At 49.9% G+C, this 20,753-nt stretch overlaps 2 protein-coding genes across 7 annotated transcripts in view; one reads left to right on the top strand and one right to left on the bottom strand.

The window, feature by feature from the left end:
- The window catches only part of FYCO1 (FYVE and coiled-coil domain autophagy adaptor 1), a 77,753-nt gene that overhangs the window by 11,254 nt on the left and 45,746 nt on the right, over positions 1-20,753 (bottom strand). For all 5 annotated transcript variants that reach the window (XM_019724045.3, XM_074312504.2, XM_074312503.2 and 2 more), the window contains one exon: positions 3,482-3,577. In XM_019724045.3, the coding sequence (XP_019579604.3) occupies positions 3,482-3,577 (96 nt within the window). The remainder of the gene's footprint in view (positions 1-3,481; positions 3,578-20,753) is intronic.
- On the top strand, positions 15,146-19,612 carry CXCR6 (C-X-C motif chemokine receptor 6). 2 transcript variants are annotated; one of them, XM_019724052.3, is made up of 2 exons: positions 15,146-15,267; positions 17,966-19,612. In XM_019724052.3, the coding sequence occupies exon 2, from the start codon at positions 17,968-17,970 to the stop codon at positions 19,012-19,014; it is 1,047 nt and encodes a 348-aa protein (XP_019579611.2). In that variant the 5' UTR covers positions 15,146-15,267; positions 17,966-17,967; the 3' UTR covers positions 19,015-19,612. The 2 variants fall into 2 exon arrangements, with proteins under 2 accessions (XP_019579611.2, XP_074168608.2); XM_074312507.2 differs by lacking the exon at positions 15,146-15,267 and adding an exon at positions 16,196-16,303 and having other exon boundaries at positions 17,966-19,149.

Here is a 20,753-nt window from a genome sequence, read left to right as displayed (position 1 = left end):
GAGACGACCTGATCAAAGTGGGCTAAGTGTTGGGAGTTTGCTGGTCACATTGTGTGTGGCTTAGAGGTGGCCAGAGGCCCGGAGGCTCTCAGGAGGACAAGACCTGGGTAACCTCGCCCAACACGCTTCATTATGGGAGAAAACCTGATGTGCAGCTCACGTCAACAGGCGTTTCCTGAGCACCTTACTACGTGCCTGGCATGGTTCTAGGGACATGGGTGAAAGATACAGACGACAGTCCTTGCCTGCATGGAGCTGCTGTGGTAGCTGCAAGCCCGCTGGAACTGGGAGAACATCCAGAGTAGGGTTTCCGGGCGAGAATTCCCGCCCGTTCTCGGGAATTTTTTTCTACTTTTCTGTTCCCGAATCCTGAGAAAAGTTGGTTGGGAAATCGGGAAAATCGGCTCCTTGAACCCAGGTGGTTGGTAGTATCAGCCATCACTTTGTAGAAATGATTCATTGTGGATAGCAGAAAACAGTTTATATCTCGGGATTTGGGAACAGGCAAGCGAAAAAACTTCCTGAGAATGGGCAGGAATTCCCGCCTGGAAACCCTAATCCTGAGCTGCTCCAGGCCCCCAGGGCGAGGGAGCGAGTGCAGAGGCTGCAGCTGTCTGTAGCTCTCCCCGCCCTGAGGCTCAGTTGACCCCTTTCTCTTTCTAATTCCCTGCCCCTCACCCAGCAGAATTATGTAATTAGCACCAGCAGAAAGTATAACCATTATTAGAAACCTCCTGCCCTTTTGGTGGTCCCTCTTCTCAGTAAAATCTGGGGCCTGTTGCAAGATTCCAAGTGGGCACCCTGACTTTTCCTAAATGCAACACCCCAGATTCTTTTTAAGGCAGGGCTGGCATGATGGCCTCAGGGAGAAAGGCTTTGGGCTGTGTCCCTGGTTCTAACTCTCACTAAGTGTGTACGAGCTTCTCCCATCAGTCCGAAGGGTTTAGTGATTCCTCTGCTGCGGGGCCTTCCGCAGGACCCAGATGTGATGTGAAGAATGAGGTGTGGAGCCAAAGGGACCCGGGTTCTGGTACCTGCCTCACTTCTTACCTGCCGCAGGGCTTACCTTCTCTTAAGCCTCAATCTCCTCACCTGCAAACAGGGCCAACCATGCCTGCCTCCCGACTGGTGTGAATATTACATGAGAGGATGAACTTGACCTGAACAGGAAAGTCTCCCTGACGCTGCCCATCTCGCCTGAGTGGCACCCCGTCCTGCACGTGCAACTCCACAGGCAGCATGACAGCTCGGGGCTACAACTTAGCAGTGCTGTGGCCTTGGGCCAGTCTCATCTCCCAACTATGAAACGGGAAAGTGGCGGCCACTATGTGCCAAGCCCCTCTGCTCACCGGGTCATGTGTTATCACAATAGCTACATGAGGAAACATCATGCTTCCATTTTGTGCGGGAAGAAGGTCATGTGTCAAAGATGGAGAAACTTGGTCCATGTCCACACAGATCTGATCCCAAGCCATTCACTGCCTTTCTACTACACCAAACTGCCTTTCATGGAGAAAACATATTACTGTCCGCTTTAACACAGGGCTGGAAACCAAAGCTCAGAGAGGTTAGCTCACTTGTCCGAGACAGCACAGCAAGTAAGTGGTGGTGCTATGCATGCTGTCTGCCTCCAAAGCTGAGGGGATGGATGGAAACACTACCCAAAACTATGCTAACGAGACTAATCGATGATTAAAAGACCCAAATGCTCTAGAGAAGAGCTCAAAGTCATTCACCTTTGTGAAAATTTAATTCCATGCAACATTATTCTGTGTGTTAAGCTTTATTTCTAATGTGGTACAAAAGGTCTTGTCCAGTATTTACAGTTTTTAAGACTCTGAGAGTAGATAGAAGGGTTCGCTGAGGAAAAGAGGTGTCTGTTGTAACATGAAATGTTACGGTACTACCACGTACGCACTCACTCACTCTGGCAGAACACCCCGCCAATGCTGGGTCATGTTATAATTTTATGTTCCAGAATCCTCCCCTTGCATCATTATTTGGGTTGTGTCTTGACTCTTTTTACCATTTCCTGACACCATCTGGTCAGTCAGAGGACAATACTCAGTCTCCTCAGAGGAGATACTAATAAATCAAGGGTTTGCTCTCTCTGCTCAAATATCATCTTAAATGAAAGAAGCCTACTGTCTACAAGACTCACACCGTAAGTGTACATTCTACTGGCCTTCCTGCTTCTGCCCTTGTCCCTCCAGTCATTCTCCACATGGCAACCAGAGCAATCAGATGTAAATTAAAGTCACTCTTCTATTCCAAACCTCATTTTGGGGCTCCCATTTCCCTCAGATTAAAAACCAAAGTCCTCACAATGGCCAGCGAGGCCTGGTGTGACGTGGACCCCATTCCCTCTCTGACAAGGTCTCCCTTGCTCGCTCTGCTTCAGCCACCCTGGCCCTTTCCTGGTTCCTTGAACATGCCAGGCACCATCCTACCCCAGGGACTTTGCACTGACTATTCCCTCTGCCTAAATGCTGTTCCCTTATATACATGGCAGCTACTTCAAGCCTTACCTTCTTAGTGTCAAAATTGTGAATTCCCCTCCCTTCTTATTCTTACTCTTTGTTTCTTTTCCACAGCAAGCACCACCTTGTAAAATACTATATAATTTACTGATTTATTCATGTTTATTGTTTGTCAGCCCCGACTGGCCTATAAACTGAACATGAGGGCAGGGACCTTTTTCCATTTTCTTCACCAATGTACTTGAAGAACTTAGAACAGTACCTATGCTGAGTAAGTACCTGTGATGAGTGATGGAATCTATTCAACGACTATAATGCAGCTGCTGGACAGAACATTGGAGAAAAAGGATGCTATGGGAAAATACCCGTGCACTATGAAGTTTAAAAAGACTGCAAAATAAGATGCTTATGTTAAAAAATTAGGTATGTACGTATTAAAAGACTGGAAGGCTATATACCAATGAGATTTGCTTCTCTCTACTTTCCTCATTTTCTACAATGAAAACGTATTGTTTTTCCGATAAGAAAGTAAAACGAAGTTATTTTCAAAAAAGAAAATCAGGCATAGGGGTGAGAGCAGGATGACCATAAAGGGGCACGGGAACTTCTGGGGGTGATGGAACTGGTCTGCATGAATGGTCACGTGGGAGAAAATCATTTTTCTTTTCTGGGCCTACGTTTCCCCTGCAGCAGAATTGGGGGTGCTAGTTGGGCTTTGAGGTCCTTGAGATTGTATATGCTGCTGGCTGAGCAGGGTGTGGGGCCCAGCAGGACGACTAGTGCTTACACTGCATTATTTGTCAAAGTCCAAGCAGTATATACTAAAAAGGGGGAATTTTACTGTATGTAAGTTATATCTAAAAAAAAAATCCCTTACCGGTGCCAAGTCTGAGCACCCTCGGGGTGCTTTCCGGCTCTGGCACTGGGCAGACCCCGCTCCTCCTTGGCTCCTGCGCCCCAAATCCACCCTGGGAAGTCCCGCTCAGAGACCTGGCACTTACATCAGTTCTCCAGACTTCAGCAAGCAGATTTCAGCATCCTGCCCCAGGGGCATGTCTTCAGTGTCCTCAGGGGTTAGTGAGTTTGACGGGGAGTCCCTGAAATGTCACAGACAAGAGAACATCCATTTAGTGATCAGCACATAGGGTCCCATGTACTGAAGTCATGTAACCTCAGAACGCGTGGGAAATCCTGCAATCCCAGCAGCCATGACCGAGGCCTGGCAGACTCTCTGGGCAGTGGGACACAGGATGGGGAGAAGACAACAGGGCTGCAGTGATTTCCCTGCCGTCTTCCCAGCGGTGGGGAGGGGTGACCATGACGCCAATGCACCACCCCTCACCCCCCACCAGCAGAGGGCTACAGCCACAGGGCAAGCTGGCGGCACCACGGAGCCCACCTTCTCGGTGCCAGTCCACGACCAAAGGAGCCCGCTGTGGCCCATCTCTGGGGAACAAGACCAGGCCCCCGGAGCTGATGGGGCAGACTAGGTGTAGGCCGCGAGGGAGGCCATGGGACAGAGCCATGGGCAAAGGGGGCAGATCTAGGCCACCTCTCCTCTTTCTCTCACGACCCACTGTCAGCTGTGCAGAGAATCAGCAGTGAGAGCTCCCTGGCAGCACAGACACACTATGGTTCCCAAAACGTGATCTGTGGGACACCAGTGCTGGGGTGGGGGAGGGAGTTGGTGTGGGAGCACCACATAATCTCAGAAAGTCACGGCGACGTAAGCAGTAAATTCAAGGCTCTGAGAAGCCCTGCAGCAACGACATCTAATAAATTGTAACTCCAGCACGCCTACATTTATTTGAGCATGGAACATTTTTAGCTCCTACTGAATACATTGCTAGACTGCAGTCCCCCCACTTCACTGATGGGGACACAGAGGCCCAGGAAGTCCCTGAGAGGCAGGGCGAGAATCAGACACCCTGACTCCAGATCAGGGCTCATCCTGCTGGGCCCCACACCCAGCTGGGGGGGGTGGGGTATATGACCTCAAGGACCGCAAGCCCAACCAGCTCTGCTCCTCAATTCTGCCAGGGGAAACCTAGGTCCAGAAAATAACAATGATCCCCCCCACCCCCGCACGGAAGGCGTTCATGATGCTCTCACCCAGCGGGGCTTCTTCCCAGAAATGGTACAGGAACCACCCCCTTCTCAGAGAGCTCTCCCCAAATGTCTCTGGGGTGAGGCCAATATGCCCCAAACTGCCCCCACGCACCCCAGGGCACACTCACCCGCCCTGCCCTCTGAGGCCCTGCGGGAACTCAGTCCTGCCCTCCCCGCACTCTGCCTACAGTTGAATGTGTCCCGAGGTCAGCCCAGGCCCAGGCCGGTTAGGCACTGCACAGGACACAGGAAGTGGGCATGGGCCCCGCCCACCAACTCTCCATCTGAGGCAAGAACACACAGCTGGGGTCTTGCTGGTGTCAACCTCAAAAACAAGCTAGTCACTTATTTTATAACCGGCAAGAGTAGTTTATTCGGGAAAAGCAGAGAATTGCCATCTGGGACAAAGCAAAGCTATGGTGAACCAGAGGCAAGTCCGAAGAGACAAAAGCAAGGACAACTCTTATTAAGTTCTAGGAGGAAATTGCGGAGGGTTGTGTTGAACAAAAGCTCATTGGCGGAGAACAAGAGTTGGAGGCTGTGGTGGGTTCTCATTGGCTGCGATCGGTGGTTACCACATTGTTGCTGGAGAAGGGGGCGGTCTTCCTTCCTTTTTAAAAAGCAGATGGAATTCCTATACGAAAAATGTCCTCCCTTATTGAAATATCCTTGTCTTCCTCCGTCCTGCAGTGAGTGGTTCATGTGAGAGCGCGCCCCCTTCAGGGCTTCCAGAGTCCATTTTAAATGAGGTTTCCTTTATTTTCACATTTCTCCCTTTTCATCAAGGTCATTCCTCGAAAGCATCACTGATGAAGAGCCAGGTTTTTCCACCTTGAGTGGTTTTGTTCTTTGATGGCAGGAAGCAGCTTTCCAGATTGTCATGTCCCACGTCGGAGGGAAAGTACACAGCAACCGACCCCATGTGAGTAACACAGAAAGATAGGAGGGAGAACTCTCAGGCATTCCCCAACGTATCAAGGTCACAAGCGTTCAGCTAGTATCACCCTATTTGGTATACTGTTTCTGCAAAGCTTTGACAGGCAACAGGTACAGAGCTTAAAAATAATTATGCAAAGCAGAGTTAAAAATGTTATGACAAGTCCTGTTTGTATGATTGTTCTAAACCAGGAGCCCAAACCTGAAGGTAGCCAGCTAAATAGATCAAACGACCATGGAGTGTCAAGATAAATTTGTTATTACCAGTGCACTTGTCCATGTTATAACCAGTGTGTAACTGAATTTCTACCTCTCTCGAGGTATTTATCGATGTACAACAGGTGGTATCTGCCATCACACAAACACCTCCTTGCTCAGCAAGAAGATAAATCAAGGGCCATGTGATTGTCTAAAACTACTTTAGCCAACGAGTCAATGGATCGTTCTTGGACTGCTGTTACTTTGTGGAATCGGCTCGCTCTCCCATGTTAGGAAGAGGTTTCTGATTGTGCATTTATTGGCACTTACTTTGACCCAAGGGAGAAAAGCTCTCCCTGTGGAAGGAAACCAGGAGTCATGTATGCCGTTCACGTTTAAGATGGTACAGAAATCTAATGCAGTGGACCAATGGGAGGCCTCTGATTGTTTATGGATGTTAACAGGGATACTTAAATGTCCCAATAAACAATGACCTCCAAGCTGCCAGACATCTAAAGTATTCATATGTCTATAGGAAATGCTGTCCACCACAAACAAAAATGAAACCTGGTGGAGTACAGAGGACTCCAGCTAAGGCCTTGTTATTAATAGATTCATTAGCTGGAAATTCCTAATTGACCCTTTCAAGCTATGGGTTGGAGGAATCAACATGACATTCTTTGAGAGGCCATCGCTTCCTAAAGGGGTTTTTTATAAAAACCTTGCAAGGTGTAAACCAGTTTGAAAACCCTTGGGTGACACAAACTCCTTTGGGTGGCCTCCTAGGGAGACACGTCACACTGAGATAAGTAAAAGAACGTATGGGAGTGAAGACTATACAATTGGCAAAGATGGAGGATTTACCTGAGCTGGAATGGTGACACCAGGGAAAGGCTGAAACAAGGTACGCAACAGCTGGTCACCACAGCCTACCCTGACAGGTAACATCCACAGGCTGCCGGGTGTAACGGCAGGAGCATTTGGGACTAGAGAGAAACTGGTTACAGACAAGACCAAGGGGTCTCCAACATTGTGAAGAGATCGGAACTTCCGGTGACAGATCCAAGTCAGAAAGGTTTCCCCCTTTTTTAAGGGATTGAGAAACACAGACAAGGGCATTGACTTCCCAAGAAACAGAGGACAAAGGAAACATGAGAACGAGCAAGGGAAAGAGGGTACACAGGCCTGGTCTAGTCATCTTTGGGAACCTGTCTCCTTCAGCTGTCGTCTGCTTCAGTTCCTGGAAATCTTTATTTTCTCATCACCAGTTAGTGTGCAGGTCAGTCAGGGTTTGGCGCTTTCTTTAGATGTGACTCATGAAGCCAAGAATCTACCCCAGGAGTCCGCGGCATGAGGGTTAGTTAATAGTACCCGATAGGGGCCTTTCCAACAAGGTTGAAGAGTCTTTTGGGGATGTCTTCTCCGATAGACGGGATCTCTGGGTTATAAGGAGTGATGCTGGAGGTCTTCAGCTCCTGACAGTGTGTTGTGAAAAGACTGTTCTATTGAAGCACAGTTACTTTCAACAGAATCAATAAGGCCTTTACAATATTGAAGTATATCTCCTTTTTTGGGGGGTGTGGATCAAAAGAGGCAGGAGTTAGGGGCTGTGGGCATCCTGGGACTATCTCAAAGCGTGAGAGTTTACGAGTTCCAAAAGGGGCAGACCTGAAACTTAAAAGGACTAGGCAGTGCTTTTGGCCAGGGTGCTTTTGAAGGGTCTCGACAAATTGTGCCCATAGTCTTACTAATGCCATTAATGCATTCAACTAGCCCTCAGGGTGGAGGGTGCTAAACACAGTGAAAGTGTCGTTAAACCCGCCAAATAGCAGAGACCTGTCGAATCACCTGACGGGTGAAATGAGTTATCTGCTCACTATGAAGTTCGAGACGGGTTCCCCAGGTGGGATAATCTTTTCTCACAGAATTTAGCCCCTAAAGAAGAGGCAGTACCCTGCCTACCAGGGAAAGCTTCAATCCAGTGGGAAAACATACACACCATGACTAAAACATGTTTCTATCCATGAGATGGGGATAGCTGCATGAAATCCATTTCCCAAATCTCAATCCACTGGGTAATTTAAAGTATTTGGGGGCAGTGCAGACAGGTTTCCCAGGACTATATTTTGGGCAGGAGGGGCGAGGAAAGTAGACACTGTCTGTGGCCTTATTAATATTTGCTTACCAGTACTGATTCATAAAAGTTATCCTTTTATCAGCAGACCAATGATTTAATGCATGTATAGTAGTCAGCAACGGGAATTTTAGGTTCTCTGGCAGGACTGGGTTTTTATTTGGCCCAAACCAGAGTTCTCTCTTTTTATCAGACCAACAGTTATTACATTGCCAGTTTTGTCTTTCTTTTTCTGGGGCCAATTGTTACACATCTCTAGCCAACTTTTGTAGATCATAATTTGGGGAAACATCCCTTTGGACCATGACACAGGTTTGGTTATTGGTTCCTCTGAGAGCAGTGTTCTTGGCAGAAATGTCAGCGAGGTGGTTTCCTTTAGCCTTCGGGGAGTCAAGTCTGGCATGTGGACATAAGGCATGCAGTAAGTCATGGACCTAAAGGCCATTTCTCATTTACCCTCATTAGAGGTAAGGAAGCCTCGCTGTTCCCACAGCACTCCAAAGTCACGAGTCACTCCAAAAGCACATCTGCTGGCAGTAGAGATATTTGCAGTCTTGCCCTTGGCGAAAATGAAGGCCCGAGAAAGAGTGTATAACTCAGCCTGCTGGGCCGAGGTGGCCAAAGGCCAAAGTGCAGCTCCCTGACTTCTAAATGAGTTGCAAGTACATATCCATCCAGCACATTTACCATCTCCTTCCTTTATGTAAGAACCATCAGTGAACCGTGAGAAGTCAGCGTTTTCCAAGGGAGTTTCTTAGAAGTCATCAAGGGGTCGGTGAGGTGGGGGTCAGGAGGTGATCTGTCCGTCCAACAGTCATGAGGAGTCTCCTCCTTGCAGGAGGGAAGAAGCGTGGCCGGGTTAAGGTTATTACGGTGAGAGAATTATGTGGGGAGCAGTAAGTAAGAGGATTTCGTAAGTAAGGGGTAGGACGACTGGCCGAAAGGTGTTAAGTGTGACAGGAATTCAGGAGGGCTCCTACGGCTTGGGATTCCATGACTATTTTTCCAGGGGCCTTAACCCAAAGGACAGTAGCAGGAACGGCCCTGAGGCAAGGGCGGTACCCTTGAGCCACAGGGTCTAGCCGTTGGGTATAATAATCTACAGGTGGATGGTGGTCCTCATGTTTATGGGGTGAGCACCCCAAGGGCATCCCCTTCCTTTTCATACACAAGAAGGCAAAATGGAAGGAGGTGTCCTTTCTTTGTTTCCACACTGGAAGGCGGTCTCAGCACACACAACGGAAGTGTGAGGTCAGCGGGCTGACAGCAAGCATCCAGACGTGCGATCAGACGGCCCTCCTCGCCACCTCCACACCCACGAGGGCACCAAGCTCCTGCATCCACCTGGAGGGAGCCATGACTTGTGCTGAAACACTGGTGTAACACCCACGGCCATGCAGGGAGGGCTCTGCAGCTTTCCTGGCCAATTAACAGATCCTGAACCCCAGAGCTCAGGTGAGCACAGGACCTACTATTTCCGGGACATCAGAAATACAAAAGAGGAGGTTCCGGTTCAAGAAGGCGTCGTAAGAAGATGCTTAACTCACCTCCCCCGACAGACATGCCGAACCTACAGCTAGCCATGGAACAATTTCCCCTGAAAAACCCCTAACAACTGGCGGAGTGACCCCTTCACACTGGGCAATCGAGAGGGAAACCATCAAAGTGGGTGGGAAACACTGAGACACAATCTCACCATAAACCCTAACCACGGCATGGCGACCCACAACCAGGAGGGAACGCAAAACCCAGCTGAGCTTTCCCTGCCATACTGGACCGGTGCCACAGCCGTCAGCCGCTGCCATCTGCAGGAACCAAAGAGACTTAAGGCTACTTGCTAAGAAATGTGCATGGGGGTGTCACTTGTTAGTGTAGATTCAGGCTAAAAGAGCAGAGGGAATGCTGACAAAATCAAAACAAGAATTGGGGACAGATCCTTGAAGGAAGAAGACCCTGAGTCACACATGGAGAGGCAGACGCTGGGTTAGCAGATCCACACCCGAGGACAGACTGCAGCCACCTTTGCCTCTAACAGGATTTTCTCAGACACAAAAGCAGACTATTTGCTGCCAACTTACAAAGCCTCTCTGAGCTGGAGGACAGACAGTGCATGGGGAGAGGCCTCTGTGCTCTTGGGAATGCTCCAAGCTCAAGGTCTGGCTTCATTCGGGCTGCTTGGAGGTGACACCTGCTCATCACCAGGCTTGACAGCTGCCCTCGCCACCATACAGCTCCCTGTCCTCCGCCTTGTTGCCTGTCTACTGCTGGAGTGCTGAGGCCACTGGGTGCAGGTCTGCTCTCGGGGCACTGCTGCGGGGGCCGCGGGGGTGGGGTGGGGTGGCGAGGGGCTGGTACTAGGAGCCTCCAGGGCTGCCTAGGTCATCAGACACTCACTAGCGCCCAGGTGCCCAGCCAGGGCTGTCTGTGTGTGGTCCACAGCAGCCCAAGACAAGTGGAACAGCCTGTTTTCACAAACACCCTGCCCTTCGGGGGCTGAGCACCACTAGCCCTGAGCACGGGGCTCCTTCTAGCTGGAGGTCACTATGGCTGCAGAGGGCAGAGAGCTGGCATAGCTCTTTTGTCACTCCAAGGTGGTTCCAGTCTTGGCTTTAGGACTGCGTGACTCTGGGTAAGCTCTTTCCTCCTCTGAGACTTCAGTTTTCTCTCCTTTAAAGGGGGGAGATGGAACCAGATGGATTCCAGGTTCTGCCGGCTTGAAAAGGCTGTGAGTTTCAGAGGACTTGGAGGAGGCAGCTCACGGAGCAGCGCACCAGCTTGGCAAGAGGTGGGCTTGGTCTGGGCAGCACCCCGCCCTTGGCCTTCTCACTGTTGTTCCTCTTCCTCCCCGGCCCAGCCCCAACCGCTGAGCTCCTCCCTGCTCACCTCCTTCTTGTTACTCTTCTAACCACTGGTTTCCAGACTCCCCCACCCCTCACCCCGGGACTAACAGAATCACAGCACATTAGTGCGAGAAGCAGATCAAGAGACCAATTAGTCAAAACCCCACTTGATAGCTACGGAGGCAGGGATGTAGGGGACAGGAGACGGGCCCAAGGCCACTCAGGCCTACCTCATTTCATTTGCTCTTATCTTTGTCCAAAGTACAAATACCATAAACAAAAAAGAGAAACACGTATGAAGGAACAAGCTCTGAAAACAGTAGTTGGTTCTCTGTCCTCATGCGTGCAGGACAAAGAATGCCCTCATCTCTTATTCCCTCTCTTCCTGCATCTCCCCCTTCTCTGACCATGACAGACAACCCCTGATCACCTACAGGTAGATGGTTCCCAGAGGAGGTCCCGCAGACCCTTGCCAGACCTGGCTGAGGCCCTCCCTGCAGGGGGAGCTGAGTGAGGTGGGGAGGGGAGGTCAGAGTGTGCGTGGGTGCGTGATGCCATCTCGAAGACAATGATTAGGGGCAGTTTTCTTTTGAGTGGATTTTCAAACTGTCGGTCATGGCCCATTTAGGTTGTGAATCAATTTAGTAATTTACGGCCAACACTGAAAAACCACAATAGAAACTATCAGTGCAATAGCATACTGCACGTTGGGAGGGCTAAGCACTGTTTCATGAGGTTCCTATTCTGACTTGACGTCGACACACGTAGACACCTGGGCAGTCATGTAAAGCGTATTTCTTATTGTGCGAGGCAGGAGAAAATGTCTAAGCAACGGTGCTAGAAGATGTCACCAGATTTTTAAGTTTGAGAATGACAGGGAAAAGCATGGCCACAAGGGGGCAGCCTATCTCCTACCAGAGCGACTTCCTTCTATTGCCAGAGGTGTTTTTCTCAGAAAAGAAGTGAGACAAACACACTGTTCACAAGTGACCTTCCTCATCCTCTTGCTCTGGTAATAGGAGCTTACTGCTGGCTATGGTGGCCTCCTATAGCTGATGGCAAGTCACCCTTTCCTGCTGAGATTCTGTCCCTGGGCCTGCGGCCAGTCCAGCCGAAGCTGTCTTGATGCTCGCACACCTGTCAACTTGCTCCACCCTCTGGGAGGTGGTCATCCAGGGGCACCAGCCCTGCACAAAGCCTGTGCTCAATACACAGCTGGATTATATGCCACAGGCTACGGTGGTTTCTGTCCCAAATGTCCCTCCAGGGGACCTGACCAAGGCTCCACTTTAGAACCAGGTAAGAATAAAGTAGGGACCGTGGACAAGGCAAATAATGAGGAAGTCCCCAGCACGTAGTCCAGGAGTCCATGTCTGCCTGGATGAGGGGTCACGGGTGGGGTCCCCGCAGCTTAGAAATCTCTGCAGCTGGAATCCATAGTACTCCCTTCTCACAAATCAAAATGCTTTCGCCTTTTTCATTTAATTACTATCCAATTTTTCCATTTAATTACTGAAGACTGGCAAGGAAGCAGACTCTGCTCTGTGTAGAATGGCCAGGAAGGAACGGGTGCCCGAACCCCAGTGGCCGAGTGTCTGGCTGACAACCTTCCCCAGAGGGCTCCAGCTACTGCTCTGCCTTGCTATGCCCAGCACAGCTGTGAGTGGTGCTTTGCCTCACTGCCCAGCTCCTGCTGCCCCAGGTCAGCCTCCACCTGTGGACAGGCTGTGAACGCAGACGTCTTTAGTTGACAACGGCCCAACACAGTAGCCACCTGCTGCATGTGGCTACTACTCAATTCATCCAAATTTACTCAAATTCATCCAAATTTACAAAAACTCAAAACCTGGCTCCTTGGTCTTGCACTAGGTCCCACTTCTAGTGCTCAACGGCCACATGAGCTAGTGGCCGCTGGGTCGGACAGCAGTGATACAGGACATGCCCGTCACTGCAGAAGGCTCTACTGAACAGCACGGTTTGGAAGGTTCAGGGGTACCTTTTTAGTTTACTGTTACATTCCTAGTTTTTCTTTTAGTCATTGGCTTCCTTTTTGTCTAAAAACCAAGTGAAGAAAAGCACTTCTGGGAACCTGATTTGATTACTGGGTAACTCTGGTCTGACACAACACACAAACCTGCAGGCCCATTCTCGCAACCGTCACCTGGGGGCGCCGCTGAGCAAGCCACAGCCAACTCACGGTTTTCTGTTAGGCTCCTTTTCTGAGGATCTTTTCACTCGTCCTCCGCAGCCCCTCGCCCACCAATGCCCTGCACTTAGCCTCTTCTGCTGCTGCCTCCCTGGGTGCCATCGTAGCTCAGGCTCAGGCTCAAGGATGTCAGGTGCTTGGGAAAGGTGAGGTCAACAGTCTGACTTCCGAGGTAAACCTGCAGCTGGCATGGCTGCCACTTTCCTTTTCTTCCTCCCTCAATTCTAGTTGGGAAACGTTTAAGTATTCCAGGGGAAATCCAAGACATATGACAGCGTACTTGCCCTTAAGAAGTTTACTGTTTTGTTTCAAAGAAAAGCAATGCCCTTGAAACAATGAACATGACAAACTGGCAGATAACAAAAGGCACTTTGTGAAGCAGCTGAAATAAAATTCTGGCCCCCAGTTGGCTCTGTTTCTCCAATCTAACTGCAAGTCTTTCACTGGAGAGCTTTCCACTGGAGAACAGTTATGACAAATGTGGTCATGCTCCCACATACACATCACCCCGACCCCCCAAGCACCCACATGCATGCACACAGTTAGTTGTACAGGGCACCAGGCAAGGCCTGGTTTTCCCCACGGAATACAAGTGATTGCTAAGAGAGAGCATGGCTGAGCAAGTGTCTGACAAGGGTCAGGCCGGGCAGACTCTGCCCTACGAACCAGTCCCAAATGACATGGTTGGCTTGCCCCTGGGTAAAGCTCATCTCTCAAAGCTTAAAAGACTGTCAAATGTCACTCTAAAGGGATGTCTTGCCCCCAAAGGTCTCTTTCACAAGGATGGATGCTTTGGCCCATCTCCTCTCCAGTACTGGGTTTAGCCCATTCGTTTGTTCATTCATCCCTCAGCCCCTGCACCTACCTACCCACCCACCCGCCCACCCATCAGTCTAGAGATACATATTCTACAGAGCCTCATTCATTTGTATCAGTTTGGTGGAGAGTTTGAATTAGTTCATTCAAAGACCTGAAAATCCAGTAGAGGTCTTCAGATCTTTTACCAGGGCCCCCTGGATAGCTCCATACTCAGAGTACTACAGGGAACAGATCCTGGGTGACTCCTGGGGACACGTGTTCTTGGACAAATGAGCTAATGTCACCAATTTGCTTATTCGCCTGTACATGACTAGGATTAGACAACTATACACAGAAGCATCCAGCCCAGGGCCCGAATCCTAATAGAACTGAGTATTATTGTCTCTAGTTTTCTGGGGCTGCTTCTGGTCCCTACTCCCGATGCCTGATACCCTGACCTCAGGAACAACCACAGGAGAGGACTTGCCTAACAAGGGGGGCAGAGCACCAGCCTTGGGGGGAAGCAGGTTGGATAGGGGTGCACAATCAGGGAAGGGAGGCCTGGTGACTTGGAAGGAGGGTAGCTGCTTCTGGGAAAGCAGAAATGGAGTCCACACCTCTACCTAGTACGCTTTCCACAGAGCAGGCAGTGGGGGAATCTGACCCAGGCAGACATTCCTCCAATTCCTGCCTCCCAAGTGTTATTTCCCAGAAGCGCCTGCATGTTAGGAGCGTGGAGACCAACAGCTGAAACTGTAGTCTGATCAAGGTGCTCATTACCTGGGGAGTTCCAGAAGTGAGAAGAACTGTGCAGGATGAGCAGGGCGGGGGAGCACGGCCTACGAGGGGCCCCGGTGGTGAGGCTGTAGGAGGCAGGGCTGCACCAGGCCCCACGGCAAACCCATCACCTAGAAGCCATCTAGAGCCCACTGGTCTCGCAATGACAGAGACCTGGGTTTGTATCCTGCAAGGGCCACTTAGCGGCTGTGTGCACATGGGGCTGTTATTTTGTCTTCAGTATTCTCATTTATACAATTGGGGTACCTCCTCTGCAGGGCTATGAGCACCAGTGGCTATTATGTGAGTGGAGGCTGCATGCAGACATAGAACCCAGGCCACCGCTGGGACTCTGCATGGTCTAGACCCAAACTGTTCGAAACAGACATATGGCTAGTAAATGAAACAATCTTAAGGTACAAATGCCATCTTCAGTGGACTGCCAGAGCCAGACCAACTTAGTGCTCCCCTTTAGTTTACAAGCAAAAACCATCTTGGGACCTGGCAGAAGAGTACGTCCCCAGCCCGGTGGCAGCAGGTACGCAGCATCAGAGCCACCGCTTCCTATCTTTGGCCCCCAAATTACATGGGGTGCGGGCTGGTCATGTGGATTCTGATCTGCATGATGGGCTGGGTCTCGATCATCCCCAAGCAAGAGTTCTTAAAAGCTCTTCAGCGGAAACACACCCCACATCACAGAGCAGTAGGGGCAGGACCTGCTGCTGAACAGAGCTCGTCTCTGGAACTGACACATCATCTCTGCTGGTGAATCACTTGTCTGCTTTATAGGTAAGACAGAACTCCAGGTTGTCAGCTCAGACGCCTGCCTACAGCACAGCCTGATGTCAGATGCCCAGGCCTTAGCGCTCATTTGCTCTTGGTTCGGATTCCATCTCTGCTGTTGCTGCTGTGAGGGTTAGAGGATTGCAGTCCTGGGCAGAGAGTAAGTGCTTTTAAGGTCATGGTACTGGCGGTGATGGCCTAATCAGACCCTCCGAAGGAGACAGGCAGAGGCTAGTCTGTTTTTGTTTCTTTTCTATTTTATAAGACAGGCTGCTATCTCAGATTAGATTTACTTTCTTGTCTCAATGTGCCACTGTAGACATTTTGGAAAACATAAAAAAATATAAAGGAGGAAGGGAAATACATCACCCCTAATTCCACCAGCCACAAGCAAACTGATAAAATCTGGTCACTTTTCTGTTTTAAAAAAATACGGTCAAAATCCTATAGAGGATCATGGATCCTTAAACAAGGGTGCACAGTTATGTGGCACAGGGAGTCAGGGTTCACAAATCCCCAGAATTGCAGGGGTGTGTGTACATATTTCTGAGGTAAAGGTCTGTGGCTTTTATGAGTCTAAGGGGTTTATGATCAAAGGCTGACTTAACAATCATGATCAATTTTACATCCTTCTCGTCATCAATTCACTTTAATAGTAACAGCCAATACTGATTCTGCGTATGTACTTTGTGCTTATACTCTTCTCAGCAATTTAAGTGCATTGCATTTTTCACACTATTCAAAGCACTTTCTAAACGTTACTTATATTCTATTTATATCTGAATTATAATTTGCTCATTTACTGTATATATTACTTTTAATTTTCACAAATCAACATAGAACTTTGGTTATAGAAGATAAATGGTTTTAACATTTCTAGAAGGAAAAGGAATTTTTCATACTCTATCTACAGCCGTGCAGGGCCAACCTGCTCACACATTATTAACGACAGGCTGCTATCACAGAGGAATTTCTCACAAAGGAATTTGCACGGGCCTTTGAGGAAACGTAATGTCAGGATAAGGATGCAGCAACAGCCATGGTAGGATTTTTTTTTTTTTAAAGGGCAAGAATGAGTCAAGCAATAATGGAGAGTTGACATTACTCTTAAGAAAGGACAGCCACCTACTTCATGTTCTAAATGATGAAAAAAAAGTTTTCGTCTCTGTGTGAAGCAGTAAGACATACACACCGTCATCTGACCTACTTACCCCAGCAGTCCAGGGAGCTGGCGGGGCACGGTGCCTACGGCTGGCCTGTCACTCATAGAGAGCTGACATCTTGTGGTCTAGGAGCAGGGACTTTTTACTGAGTAGTCACATCCCAAAGGCAAGGTCCTTCGTGGGCGAGAAAGGCTGCTTTGCCCCCAGGAAAAACTGAGGCGGCACCTCCAGGGCTGACAGCGTTTCCAGTCAGGAAGAGAACAATCTCTGGGTAGATAAGGACGGAGATGTCTCCTCTTATATGCCCTCGTCTGGCCAGGTGATATTCTGACGTTGCTAAACCAAATGCCCGCTCTTCTTAAAACACTTCTTGAGGTACTAGCAGGACATGGCACTGGGTCACTGGCAACAAGCCACCGTGTGCTGCGACCTGTAGGGCAGTGGCCTGGCACTCCCAGGCCACGGGTTATATCACCTCTGTGCCCTGTCTGTGGTCCTCAGCAGGGTCACAGGGCAGAGAGAAGGGTCAAAGGGAAGTGACACCTTAAAGGCCAGGAGCCCCGGGCAAGAACGGTAGGTGTTTGGGCTTCGCTGCAAGTTCCCTGCAAGGCCGGCCACCAGCCTTGCTGCAGTAGCCCACCCACTGGCGTCTTCCATTTGGTAAAGGAGACCCCTTGGCCCTAAACTGCTAGTCATGAAAGCTAAGGCAACGTTCCTATCTGGGGAAATCTACCTGTGAAGAGGTTCCAGAAGGTCAAGAAACCTTCAGGAATCAGAGCTCTGACGGTGGGCTGTAGTTAACTGTGGCAGCTAATAAGGGGGAAGGTTGGGGTTGGGACTGGGGAGGGAGAACTCCCCATTCCCTGGTCAAGCGCTGTCAGCCATGCGCTTTTCTGCGCCTTGTTTCCCCATAAGCCGTCTTTTAAAATCTATGCATCCAAGGGCAAGAAAAGGCAGGATGCACGACCCACGCAAGCACGAGTCCTGACCGTCCCCACACACCTCCTGGTCTCGAGGAGTCTCCTTGATGGTGGACCCTTCCCCTCGGCCCCCCCCCCCCACCTCCCAGAAGGGGAATATGTGCCTTAGCTTTCAGAATAAGCAGCGCCGGGGGCTAATTTAACAGAAATGGGGCCCAGGGTGGGCAGGCACCTGCTGTGAGGCACAGGCAGATGAAGACAGGCCCTCCCCATTAGGCAGCAGTGCTGCCCTTCCAAAGGGAACTGTCCCCATTTCACTACATGGTGCCCTTTGATTTCAAAGTCAGCACAGGATTTTATGCACCATGCGTGAGGTCAGGCATCGTCTCTCAGATGCGTGAGACCCTGAGAATTTGAGGGCCAAAGAAGAACTCCCTGTCCAGTCTGAGCCGTTTCCCGGTACAACGGGCTATCTCCCGTATACCAGCGTGTGCGGGCAGGGGGCAGAACTCTGGGTGGGTTTAGGAGATGACTATGTGCCCTAAATGTAGCAGCGGGGCAGTGGGAAGGTGAGGGGAGTGAGCCCTCAGCCTTAAATGTAATTCCTGTGTTTTGACTCAGAGATGTCCAACAGCACAGACACCATGGCCGATGACGATTATCAGGACCCCGGGTTCTTCGACACTCCCCACAATAGCAGCCAGGCGCTCCAGCGCTTCCTGCAGTTCCGCCATTTCTTTCTGCCCTGCGTGTACGTGGTGGTGTTCATCTGCGGCCTGGTGGGGAACACGCTGGTGCTGGTCATACACATCTTCTACCAGAAGCTGAAGAGCCTGACGGACGTGCTGCTGCTCAACCTGCCCCTGGCTGACCTGGTGTTCGTCTGCACGCTGCCCTTCTGGGCCTACGCGGGCATCCACGAGTGGGTCTTCGGCAAGATCATGTGCAAAACCCTGCTGGGCGTCTACACTTTGAACTTCTACACGTCCATGCTCATCCTCACCTGCATCACCATGGACCGCTTCATGGCAGTGGTTCAGGCCACCAAGGCCTACAACCAGCAGGCCAAGCGGATGAGCTGGGGCAAGGCCATCTGCGTGTCCACCTGGGTGTTCTCCCTGCTGGTGTCCTTGCCGCAGATCATCTACGGCGATGTCAGGCACCAGGACAAGTCTATCTGTGGTTACCATGACGACGGGATTTCCACGCCCGTTCTCGCCATCCAGATGAGCCTCGGGTTCTTCCTGCCACTGCTCGCCATGATTGTCTGCTACTCGGTCATAATAAAGACCCTGCTCCACGCCCGAGGCTTTCAGAGGCACAAGTCTCTCAAGATCATCTTCCTGGTGGTGGCCATGTTCGTGCTGACCCAGACGCCCTTCAACCTCGTGAAGCTCGTCCGCAGCACGAGCTGGGAGTACTACACCATGATCAGCTTCCACTACGCTGTCACAGTGACGGAGGCCATTGCCTACCTGCGGGCCTGCCTCAACCCCATGCTCTATGCCTTTGTTGGCCTGAAGTTCCGTAGGAACTTCTGGAAACTGGTGAAAGACATTGGCTGCCTCCCCTACCTGGGGTCCTCAGGACACTGGAAGTCTTCAGAGGACACTTCCAAGACGTGTTCCGCCTCCCAAAACGCAGAGGCCACCAGTATGTTCCAGCTGTAGGGCTTGTGGAGAAGCTGCAGAGACGGCTGCGTCCGCTGGATGTGACGAGGACGGCTTTGTATATAGCTTATGCATTCCTTGGCGAAGTACCCAAATGCTGCAGCTGCTGCAGAATGCTTCGTCTCAGGCAGGAACACGTCTGTTCTCCTCATGAACACACAGGCCTAAAGCTCAAAGGGGAGTCTGAAAACTGGAAGAGCTCTTCTGCTGCCATCCCTGAGAATCCTGACACAGATGGAATGACGTGTGACTCTAAAGACCTCCAGTTTTCCTTCACTGAGACTGGAACTGGAACTGAAGGTTGAAGAGGGGACTATGGCCAACAAGGCTGCTGATGACGCTTGGGCTCCCAAATGCAGAAGATTCTTTTGGTCTCTGGGAGGCAGGGGAGGTGAGAGTAGCCATGAATACAAGTGCTGGCCTATTCAGCTCAGACCTCAATCACCAGGCTCCTGACGGAAATGAGATCAGGTTCTGCCTCACCTTGGGGTTTGGCTTTTATGTAGATAGATGCTTATGTTCTTTCTCTTTGATTAATCCTGGAAGGACTTAGCACCAGGGAATATGAATGGGCCAAAATAAACGAATTGACTGAGAATTCCAGTGGTCCACAGAATGCTAGAAAAGTGTGTGCAGCAGAGTTTAAGACTGTCATTAATCTAAGAGGTGTTTCTGAAACGTGGGGTCTGCTTGTTTAAAAAATGAATTATCCTGTGCCACACACACACACACACGCATCCTATTATGTGTGTATACATAATACACACATACATCAAACAGCATATGATTTTCATGACTAAGAAAGAAACTTTTAAAAAAAGTCTCCAAACTACTCTTACCCTTCTACTTTAATGTGGTATGCCTGGAATGGATCAAAAGTGATCACTTGTGGGCCCAGAACCCAAGAAATAAGTTAAAATCGTAAATGTTCTAGGTACTGCTTGCTCTATCAAGGAAGTGGAATGTTCTAGTGAAAACAACCCAGTTCCTTCACTATGGCTTCCAGCCTCCTGCCCAGAAGATGAGGTGCATTTGTTTAACCCCCACAATGTGGCCCCAGGATGAAGCAGCTGTCATGTTAGACACCTGTGCATGTTTACAGAACCTAACAGTCTGCTCAACAGGCTTATCGCTGCCATTTTGGCTCATGCGTCACAAATCATTCACTGAAATATGGAGAACCAGCGGACGACAGGCAAGGAGAGTGCACGAGGCAGGCCAGAACTGGCTCAGGTTTGGACAGACCAGAGCTGAACCCCAGCTCTGTCCCTCGCTAGTTGGTAAGACCAGTTGGGAATCTCTTAACCTCTTTCATTTTGGTGAAACATGGACCATAAGAGCACCCAGCTCTTAGGGCTGGCGTGGCGAGGACCTGAGGTAATGCGCACAGAACGTTTAGCATAGTCTGCATTCTTGGGCAGAAGGGCTCCAAAATGCCAGTTTTGTTCTCACAAGAATTAACAATACTACTGAGCTGTAAGACAAGATGAAACACTGCCATTGGCGACAATATGAGTGTATCTTGAGAGTATCATGCTAAGCGAAGTAAGTCAGATAGAAAAGGTCAAGAATCATGTGATTTCACTTACATGTGAAACGTAAAACAGAAAGCAACAAATGAATTAACATAACAAAGAAAAAAGCTCATTGACACAGACAACAGTACGGTGACTACCAGAGGGGAAGGTGGATAAAAGGAGGCAGAAGAGGGTAAAAGGAAGCAAAATATATGGTGACGG

This window comes from Rhinolophus sinicus, chromosome 5 (assembly GCF_057876585.1).
Source record: "Rhinolophus sinicus isolate RSI-liver-muscle chromosome 5, RSI-T2T, whole genome shotgun sequence".
Lineage (NCBI taxonomy): Eukaryota > Metazoa > Chordata > Mammalia > Chiroptera > Rhinolophidae > Rhinolophus > Rhinolophus sinicus.
This window is presented reverse-complemented; position numbering and strand designations above follow the sequence as displayed.

Coding starts and splice junctions, on each gene's coding strand:
- CXCR6 (XM_019724052.3), top strand. CDS start 17,968: ATGTCCAACAGCACAGACACCATGGCCGATGACGATTATCAGGACCCC.